The sequence below is a fragment of the Dipodomys ordii genome, unplaced genomic scaffold, assembly GCF_000151885.1.
Source record: "Dipodomys ordii isolate 6190 unplaced genomic scaffold, Dord_2.0 Scaffold61, whole genome shotgun sequence".
NCBI lineage: Eukaryota > Metazoa > Chordata > Mammalia > Rodentia > Heteromyidae > Dipodomys > Dipodomys ordii.
This window is the reverse complement of record NW_012267277.1, coordinates 2227913-2238507: the sequence shown is the minus strand read 5'-3', so window position 1 is coordinate 2238507 and position 10595 is coordinate 2227913. Positions and strand designations below refer to the sequence as shown.

The window sequence follows — 10595 nt, the reverse complement described above, 5'->3', positions numbered from 1 at the left end:
AAAACGCCACGGAAGATCGCGAGGTCTTGAGTTCAAGTCCCAATCCCAGCACGCATGTACCAGCAAAACCCGACAGCGGGCCGAGGCCTGGGCTGCAGCTTTGCTGCAGACTCGCCCTGAAATCTGCTTGTTCTCTAGCGAGCCGGCTGGATTCTTTTGAGCAAACTTTAGCAGCAGTTACCTCAGTGTGAGTCGTTATCACCGGTCCCCTTTGACGGGGGTAAAACTGGAGCGGGAGAAGGGACGGATCCTGCCCGAAGGACGAAGCCGGGTTCTGCAGGCACTCAGCGGGCTCGCCCGCCCGGCATGGTACCTTCCCCGCCTGCCCTCCATCCCGCCGGGTTCCGCGGCCGCGCTCTGTGCTCGGGAGCCGGCCGCCTCCTGTCAAACTCCACGTCCAGCCCCGCGTCGGCCCCGCCCAAGCCCCCAGGCGAGGAGGCCCCGCCCTCGCGCCGCGATTGGCCTCAGCCGGGCGGTCCCGGCGAGCTAGTGGCTCAGGTGGCTGTCGGGCACGGCCGCCCCACCCCCGAGGGTGCCGCCCCGCAGGACGCGGCGGCGGGGGCTGCGGCGGCGGCGGCGGCGGCGGCGGGGGCTGCGGCGCCAGAGGAGGCGCGCCGAGCTGTGCGCCCCGCGAGCCGCAGCGCTCGCTGCGAGGTGAGAAGGGGCGCGGTCCGCGGCCTGAGAAAGGAACCCGCGGCTGGCGTCCCAGCGGCGTCTGAATCCGGGGGGCTGTGGATGGCGCGGGGAGCCTCGAGGATAAAGTTTGAGGGCACCAGGGCCCTTGCTCCGGGGGCGGAGAGCGGAGGGGGGTGATGGGAAGGCCGAGGCTCCGGTGCGCCGAGCGCGTGTGGCGCAGCGTGAGACTCCGCGGCCGTTCGCGCTTGGTGAATGAACGCGTGTGGCACGCTGAGTCTCCGAGTGCGCACTGCGAGGCGGGTGTGTGGTGTGCGTGGGAGCCGGTGCGCACGGGACTTAAGGACCTGGCCCGCGACCGGAGGCGCACGCGATGGGCTCATTTTCCCTGAGGCGCGTGCAGATGTGCTGGTCTTGGGGTGCGCTGGATGGGTGAGTGCCCATCCTCATACTTCCGTTTTCCCTGTTTTGGGGGGGAGGGGCGGCAGGAAAGGTCTCCGGCGCCAGTCTTGAAAGGTCCGTGTCCAGGACCCCTGCGTGCGCGGCCCGCGGCGTCGGCGCGCAGCCCGGGCCCCGGCACGCTGGAGGAGCGCAGCCAGTCACCCGCCCTGGCCGGCCATCTCCACCGCATCGCCCGAAACCCTGCTCGGGGGAACCTCTGGTCCTCCACTGGTACGGGACGCCGGACAGACATTCCTTTCCAGGCCAGGCCCCAGTTTCACCATTCGTCGGAAGAGGGCTGATCTCGGCCAAGGAGAATTTGGATGGGAGGGCTCGGAGGACCCTGTGGGTCAACAGGGTCTAGACAGCAGGGAGAGCTGCTCCTGAACACACTAAGAGTTGTGCGTGGGGTCTAGTGGGGTGCAGGCTGCAGTAGATGTGGCAGTTGGTGTTCACCTATTTTAGAAATGACGACTTATCAGTGACCTGCCCAGACCTTGATCTCAGAGGTACAGAGATCTGCTTTCTAAAACTCTTGTGTTAATGTCCCTTCCACAGAAGCAGCACGCTCTGATTCCACATCATGCATTGCGAGGTGGCCGAGGCACTTTCTGACAAGAGGCCTAAGGAGGCTCCAGGGGCACCAGGCCCCGGCATTGGGCCTGCCAGTCTCAGTGCACACATGGCCTTCAGGATTACTGTGAGTGGAGGCAGCTGCGGGGCTGTGGGCCCTCGGGACCTGCTGCCTCGGCCACCCATGCCAACATCGCGCACCCATGAACTCCTCTGCCCCCGGAGTCCCAGAGACTACAGCACGTCCAAGGTTGCCACTGGGAAGGGTGAGTCTGACCCTACCAAGATGCCTGGCTATGGTATGGAGAGCTTCAGGCTGTCTGGTGCCTCTGCCACCACTTCCTGTCTTGGTAGAGTGCCTTCAGAGAACTTGGTGGAACTTTTCTCGGAGTGCCACCAAGTTCTCTGTAGTTGTTTGGAACATCTCTTGTCAATCCGAAAAGAAGGTGTCTTTAGGAAGTATCCTATTTAAACTTAATAGGCATGTTTTTTTGGGGGAAATGTGTGGATAGAAAGCTCAGATTATGTAATTTTACTTTTGTATGTTTCTGATAAAAGTTGCGTGAAATGTCAAAATTTTATTATATGTTAGGGGGAGTAGTGACTCCTGTATGGGATATTTGTTTCTGAATAGCTGAAAGTCTACTTTGAAGTATAGTCATCATCTTAAATAACAAAAATCAGAGGCCTTCTGTAGGACCCCTTCCTTCTATGGACCCCAGTTCCATTTGTCAAGTGAGGAATTTATTATGCCGGATGATTTCTAGATTCCTGATGGAAAAGTTTCTGAATCCATAATCCAGCCTGACTTTTCTGTACATAGTGTTGCTGAAGCGTAGTTCTGAGCTGAAGTCACTTTGCAGTGCCATCTGCTGTGATAAAGCCAGTGACTGGAAGGCAGGCCCAGAACATCTATGGGCTAAGCCAGGGATGGAGCTAGTATTCTCAGGAACATGTTCATCTCGGGTTCCAGTTAACTGTTCCTGGGCTGCTATTTATAGGTTTCATACTGACAGATAATTAACTAGAAATTGGGGGAATTGTTAAGGTGCCTTGCACACCCTGTCTTTTTTCTTTCTCCTTTGGGAGAAACAAAATCCTTGGATTTGATTATATCAACACCTATCTTGATTCTCTATCTAGGCATTTCAGTGGAAGATAAAGTCAGTGTTTTATGTCTTAGGCATAGCCCAGTACCTCGAGCACTCAGGTACCTTGCTTCCCAGTCTAGACCTGATCAAATGAAATAAACATACAGGGGGTTTTCTTCTTAAAAGCAACAAAAACCAAATTGATAGGAGAGAACCACTTTTTGTTATCTTGTTTGAAATGTCAGTCTTTTCTCTAAGACATGAAGGTAATTTTTGTTTTAGAAGGACAGATGTTTTTAAAAATGTCTGTTGAGTTTTTACTGGAATACACACACTATCTCTTACTAGAGAGATGAGATGGTGGTGCGGGGCCGGGGGGTGGTGGGGAGAGGAGGATTGCATAGCAAGATATGAGCAATGTTAGCTGCCATGAGTCCTTTGGCTTGCCTGTCTTCATACGTAGTCCTCTTGTACACCCATAACCTCCTGCAATGTTTTTTTTTGTTTGTTTAAAAACTCATCGCTGTCATCTAAGGTCAGTTCTGCACATCCCTAGGGAATGCTATCTCTAACATGATTGTCCTTTCACATTGCGGTTAGAGACTTTTCAGCTGAAGATTTGTGTATGATTTTCCTACTTCAGTTCCTACTGAACCTCAATTATTTTTATCCATTCTCCCAGGTCTATAATAGAGATCTTTATGTCAAGACTATGTTTGGAAAGGGCAGAGAATGGAGGGATGGGAGAAAGAACCTCTTTCTTTGTATTCCAAGCTGGTCTCTCTGGTTACATATTTTCCTCTGGGTGAGGCTGAGGTGGGATAGATCACACCACTTGAAAGATGAGGAAAGTGAGTGAGACTTGTTGTGGGAAATGTCTCTAGTTTGTAGAAAGTCTCCAGGCATGGCAGATCAGGGGCTTTGAAAGCTAGAGCTCTGACATTATCTAGTTTAGAAACTAGAGAATAAGTGCTGGGGGACCTGGGCTCTATGACACGGAAGGAGATGCTCCTTCCTGTCAGGCCAAGTGGCCTGATAGAAGAGCAGCTTCACCTCCGGCAGAACTTCAGTAACCCTCTTAGAAAGAAATGCTGTTGAGGAAATGGAACCTTCTTTCATTGCCTGCCCATAGAAAAATAGTTGCCAGATCATGCAGCCCTATGAATATATACTAGTTAGCCCTGAGTTCTTAGGCTTATTGGAAACAGACAAACAGGAATACCAATGGAAACATATTTATTGAGTATGCCAGAAATGATAAGATGTGTGGGACACTGCAAGGAATTTTCTCTCATTTATGAAAAATTTGCCCTCAGACAGACTTGGAAAGATGAATGAGAGCATTGGCGATAAAGAATGGGAAAGGACAACTCAATACCTGCTTATTTTTAGGACTATAATGTACTGAATTTTCATTTTGCAGGAGATAGAATAATGTCCACCTCACAAGATAAATAAAACAAGAATTGCAAGAATGCTTTATAGACTGAAATTTAGAGGAGGTCATTTACATTATGTGCAGTCACCATGCTTGGGGTAATGATACTGGATACCAAGGTGATAGATTGAGGAGGGAGATAGTTTGATTTTTAAAATGTTGAATGTGGAGGGCACTAATGGTTGGCAGTAGCCAGGGGAGCCTGAGAGGTGCCATACTTCAGATCTTTTGTGACCACTGCTGTCTGGTGACCAGCAAGAAGACCACATTTCTTAATCTGAAATCAAGTTTCAAATGATCCAGTTTTCAGGGGAAGGGAATAAGTTCTTGAACCCAGCAGTTTATCATGTGTTTGGAGCCTATGTGTTTCCTGATCCCACTGAGAGGCACTGGGCGTGATGTGACGTCATGGACTAACATTGTCATCATTTACAATAAGAATCACGATCTGTTTATGGCCGAATCCCGTTTATCCAGATTCCAAACAGCTGGGGAGGCCACATTGCCAGATGCTGCATTTTTCTTTCTTATTATTAAACACCCAATCCTGCTTTTATAAGTCCTGACAAGGAAAGAAGGTAAACATCTGGGCTTTCTGCAGCAGACAGCTTTGTGGTGATGCCCTGATGACGCTGTTCTCTGTGCTCAGTACTTTGCAGTTTCCAGTGTGTTCCCACACATTCTCTCATCTGGCTCTGCCTACCTTATAGGCTCTACTGACAGAACAGATGCAGCAGTGCTTAGTATCTGTAACATACAGGATAAACCCTGGGTTTCACTGATGTGACTCCATTGTGTAGATGAACATGTAAAGGGCAGGGATTTTCAAAGATCCCAGTGGTTAAGTGGTAGTTTAGGCCTCTAGCTCCAAATGTTTGATTCCGGGTCCACAACTTGTATCTTGTACGTGTGTGTGTGTGAGTGTGTGTGTGTGTGTGTGTGTGTGTGTGTATGTGTGCACATGCATGTACTGACTAAGAATTAGCATCCATAGTAAGGCTTTTAAGCATTTCCAGAAAATTTATAACTTTTGTTTCTGTCTTAGATCTTCAGAAATTGGTATCTAGTCTCTATGCCATGTCAGGAAGTCTTTGTAGTTTACCAGGTAATTCTGTCCAGACCAGATAATATGGTCACTGTTGAATTCACAGCTACTTTTCAGCATATACCAAGACTGTATTCATTTTATCCTAGCAGAAAAGGAGATTGATAGTCACTGCAAATGTGAACTCTGCCATTAGTAAAATAGCCACCATGACAGGGTTGTAAATGCGGAAAAGTAGTCAGTCTTGTAGCAAAAATAAAAAATAAAAGGAAAGCAATTATAGATTGTGTGCATGGGAATCAAGGGCTGATGAAGGGAAGGAGCTAAACATGATGATTCCTGTATCTGAGCATGAGGCTGCTATAATGTTCTGAGGAGGCTTGGAGTAGCTAGTGCATCCGTAACAGAAAGGTATGAGTTATTTTTAAAGCATTTCTCCCACCCTCCTGCCTCTGGTGGGCAATTTGCTTGCATTTCATCCATTTTAAAGTGCTGGTCCTGTGATCCGGAAATAATCGGATCCAAATTTTTTTGGTGCTTGAGGTTTCAAATAAGGGGGAGAAAAACCTGCTGGCCAAATGTCAGGCTCATGAGACAAAGAGAAACAAGTATGTGTGTGGGTATACAAATGAGATAGGAACATGTTGCGTCTACAGTCGTAAGAGTTATGTATCTGACAAATCTTTTATAGACATGTAGAGGAAATACAATTCCCAAAGATTCCCTAAGAATCTTGTGCAGCTAGAATTTCTCTTCCTTTCCTGCCTCCCAAGGTCTCTAGCTTAAGATTTGGCGGCCCAAATGGAAAGGGAACCTTCACAGAAGATTGAGTCTTAATTTAGGCCTCGTTCTTTCTTCTTCGTTTCCCTGTAGTGTGCTTAACTGTGCTAAATTCTTAGGACCCTTTGCTATGGAATGAAATTGATAAGGTATGTTGCTCTGTTTGTGTAAATTTCTTTTTATGCTGTGGTTTTTCTTCACACTTGTCTTGGGGGGGGGGAAACAAACCAAAACCAACCACCCATTCTGGAGTTATTCATCTCCTTGCGTTTCATTTGCGTGAGAAGCCAAGTGAACCGGCACACTTATTTTTACAGTGCGTTAAAATCCCATTACAGGCATAAGTGCACAATGAATCATTTAAAATATATTCTTATGCTCTTTGTTCTGGATGTTGCATAATTATCATCATTTTCTTCGGTTTTATTTCGTGGAGTTTGGCTGGTATCCTAGAAGAGAAGGGGAAACTAACATTTGGAATAGGGGTTTCCAATCCATTTTTGGATAGAATTCGTAAAACAACAACAACAAACAAACTTTATTTAGAAGTTGACCAGTGACTATTACTAACTGTGGCTTTTGCATAAAAGCCTTTTCCAATTTTCTCAGAAAACAATTCCCTATTTTGAAATCTATATGATGGTATTCCAACCTCACCTTACGTATAAAGTTGGAGTCAAAGTTTAATTATCATATGTAGTTTGCTAATTTCTTTTCCTAGTGTAGATTTTAGTTGCAATTAATTTGGCCCTGGAGAGCTGTTCTGTTTCTTTTGGTAGGGGGTAGTTTATTTGTGTCTAAAGAAACAAGGACATTTAGTTCATCAGAGAGAAGAAATGAAACAAACTGCAATGGGCTTTGAAAGGTTTGATTGCTTTTTGCAAAAAAGCAACTATAACACCAGGCCAGGAAAAAAGACTCCCGAAATACTGTGCACAGTCACTGTGCTAATGATTCTAGCAGTTTAAAAACGTACTTCTTGTTTATCAACAGCTACTGCCCAAATTAATAGTTTACAATGGTGGGGGGAGGCAGCTTTCAGCATTGGAAGCAAAGTCCGAGGACTCATAGCTGAGTTACTGAATAAGGAAAGCAGAGAAAGGGGGTGGGGGAGCGATTTGTGGCTGCTTTGGTCTTCCAAAGCCTTATTTATAAGAAACTGAAAGAAAACAGAGGTTGGGCAGAGATGGGGGTGGAGAGAACACAGCTCTAACCCAGTGGTCTTACAGTTTAAAGTCACTGAATGCATCTGTTTTCTTCTTTCTCATCTTTTTAAACTCAAAAGGGTTGATCCTTCAGAAGGTTCTGGCAGATTGGGCAGCTTGTGTTAGCATTATGAGTTGTGTTTTAAAAGTCAGTGTTTGAATCAGAAGCATGGAGAGGAGAGGAGCCCATCAGCCTGTTAACTGAATAACGCATTTCCTGTATGGCCTGAATTTATTTGTGGTTATGGCCAGGACTGCTTGGAGCACACACATGCGCCATTGTGCAGCTTCAGTGCACAGGGTCCAAGTCTTTGGCTTTGAGACTCAGTTTCCCATTTCCCTGTCTATAAAGCGAGGAGCAGTTTGATTGGGTGATCCATAGCCCTGTCTTGCGTGATACTTCAGGATTCCATACTAACTGAGCTTGGAGATTGGGAAGGATCCTGGCTGTAGGGAGAAACTGCCTTTGTCTCAGGCCTTGACATCTCTCCTTGAAAGTTTTCTACTTGAAAGTTAAGTCTTCCTTGTAACATAGGTGAATGGGAAGAGGAAGGTCAACTGGCATGTGGCAGGCCAGATAGGGTATAGCTATGAACAAATTTAACTTTCCCCAGCAGAACTATGTGGGAAGGAAAAGAGGCGTTACTCTTAATTTTACAAAATGTGGGAACTGGGACTACGAAAGTGAAGTGACCTGTGCAAGGTTGTGCAGACAGTGAATAGTTGGGTCTGGGATTTGAATTCTGGTCTGTCTGAAAGCAGGCCAGTACTTTTCCTTCTAGTACACTGCTCTTGAAGGCCCATCTTTAAAATCCAAACTTTATGGCTGTGAAATGCTGGGGGAAGGAGTAGGAAGCTCCCAGGAACAGTGCTTTCTAAGTCTCAGTTAGCAGGCTAAGGTATGTCATTCACTGCTTGGTTAGGTCACTACCTGCCTCCTGTTACAGCAAGAACAGAGAGAAGGAGAAGGTTCAAAGTAGAAGTTGGATCCTTACCAAGCTAGGGGCTAGTGAGGGTTCTCTGGGGCTATGGAGGATCCCCTTCCCTGAGAAAGCGCTAGCCCTTCCCCACTGGTCATTGAAGGCTACAGACCCATTCTGAGTGCTTCTTGAAGTGTGGGGAGACTCCTTACTGAGGCTAGTTGTGGTCTTCTTTCTGCTGCTTCTAGGACATGTGCTGGATATTCTTTCCCTATACCCAATGCTGGGTTGTAGATCACTGTGACACGGGGTTCCATTAGAACAATTATTTTTATTCCAGACATTAGGTGTGATGAAGGCTAAGGAGGGAGAAAAGGCCAGGATGGGATTGATCTAGACTATTTGTTTATAGGAAATGGATCTTTTGTGTGAAATGATAAGCCAGCCAAATGGCACCCAGTGGAAGGCAGAGATTCCTCAGCCAGGCTTGAGCCTGAGTCTGTATTCAGTGTGCTTGTCAGTGTGCATTCTCAGAAAGTCTCACATTCTGAAGGGAGAAATGAAGAACCTCTCTGGTCCCTCTGCTGATATTGAGGAGCAAATAGAGAAGCATCAGGGTTGTCCCTATTGCAGTATTGCTTAGTTCTTCCTATTTGTGTCTTTTTTAGCAAACACATTACTTTTTGAGATGTTGTTGCTTTTGTTTTTAAATAGCAGGTCTACTGGAAAATAGGACTTTAGCAAGAAACAAGGGAGAAACGTAAACCTGCCTTAGAAAAGACAGATCCCCTTTGCTGTTTTAAGCTCTCCAGAGGGCTAGAATTAGGTTTATTTTGGAACGTGGCTGGACTATATGAATTACTTCTCTGAGCGTTGGGTATTTAATACCTAGTAGAAGTTTGTATAAGAGCTGATGATGTATTTTGCCGACTTCCCAACTCTGTAAATAAATTACACGTGCCGGCAGAGGCTGCCAGGATCCACTGTGTCAATTGAAGCTTAATTTTTATCCCAAGCTACTTAATACTTTTGTCCTAGTGAGCAGAGAAAGTTTGTCTAGCAGCGGTTACGTTCCCAAATGAAGGCATTCACAAGAGCCTGTGTCTAGGCCTCTGTTGAGTCACAACTCTACCTCAGTTTTTGGTGGCTAAGTAGCATCAACCTTCTCAAGTCCAACCCTCAAGGCAGGGAATGACAATATAATTTTAAGGGTATCATAAAAATGAAATTCAATCACTTCCACTCCCCAAACTTGTCTCACTCTCCCTCTCTCTGGAGAAAAGGGCTGAAATTGTGTGTTTCATCTTAAGGCTGCCTGTACATTTTATCTCCTTCGAGTGCAAAGCCCAGGTAATAACGTTGGCATTTCCAGTGCGAAACAAAATAGGGTTCTAATTTGGAGACACTATTAAATATTTCATGCTTCAACCAAACTCAATTCTTTTTTCCTATAATAAGTTTAAATATTAATTCTCTGGAATGTCAGATGCCTAAAGCTAGGCATTTAGTGATCCGCAGTTTCAAGTATCTCGAAGAAGGTTTATGAAACAGGATATTTCTCTGGGAGGGATGAGTAGTGTGTTTCAGAGATATCTGAGTTCAAGGCAGTGTCTTCTGATTTACTTTTTAAAGGGAAAAGGTCATAAAATAAGTTGCTTTATGTGCTGAAGGATTAAGTGGCTTAGGCTGAAATAACAACAGGGACTTTACTGGTCTCTTTCCCCCCTCCCCCATTATATTTTAACAATGCTTTTTTGGGGAGGGGGGGTAGGTCATTTTCCCGCCTGCTTGTCTCCTCCTCTCCCCCACTCCCCCCAACCCCCGCCAGCCAGATGGCTTTAATTCTAACCAAATCCCACACTGAGGCCAAATGATTGATCAAACAGTCATTTGTACTTACTTACGTAGTGCTCTTTGTGAGAATATCTCTACACTGAAGCTTCTCCTGGGGCAGCCTCTTCTTAGAGCTTTCAAATGGTTCATTCCAAGCAGATGGGGATGGGGGGGTTAGAAAAGTTGGGGTGCAGAGGTAGATAGCTGAAATCTTGGACATTGAATCCTCAGAACTTCTTGCTTAAAACTTTTCTATTTTAATTTGGGCAGCAGGGATATCTGATTTTCTAAATACAAAGAAAAAAATCTTTTCACTCAGCTCATGAGGACAGTATACTTTTCTTTTTATTGCAATACTGCGATTGTTTGAACTTGGGGCCTTCCTCTTTTTTTGCTTTGTTTTGTTTTTGTTTTTAAAATCTTACTCTACTTTATTTATAAGAAGAAGAAACTGGAAATAAATTTCCAATGGGAAGCTGATTTCAAAAAAAATCAGGAAATATTTTGAGCTATAAAATGGAATTGTGAACCATCATTAAAAACATATGTAAAAGTATTTAATGACATGTAGACTTCTAGTTTATATTATACTAATAATTTTATATTATAATTTATACTATAATTTATATTATACTA

General features: G+C 45.5%; 1 protein-coding gene across 1 annotated transcript in view; it reads left to right on the top strand.

Annotated features, from left to right (window-relative positions):
• The first annotated feature begins 599 nt into the window (after positions 1 to 599).
• Glis1 (GLIS family zinc finger 1) overlaps positions 600 to 10595 on the top strand; it is a 198730-nt gene continuing 188734 nt past the window's right edge. Inside the window, exons 1-2 of the mRNA XM_013022254.1 lie at positions 600 to 654; positions 1633 to 1913. Coding sequence (XP_012877708.1) covers positions 1658 to 1913 — 256 coding nt within the window. The 5' untranslated portion in view covers positions 600 to 654; positions 1633 to 1657. The remainder of the gene's footprint in view (positions 655 to 1632; positions 1914 to 10595) is intronic.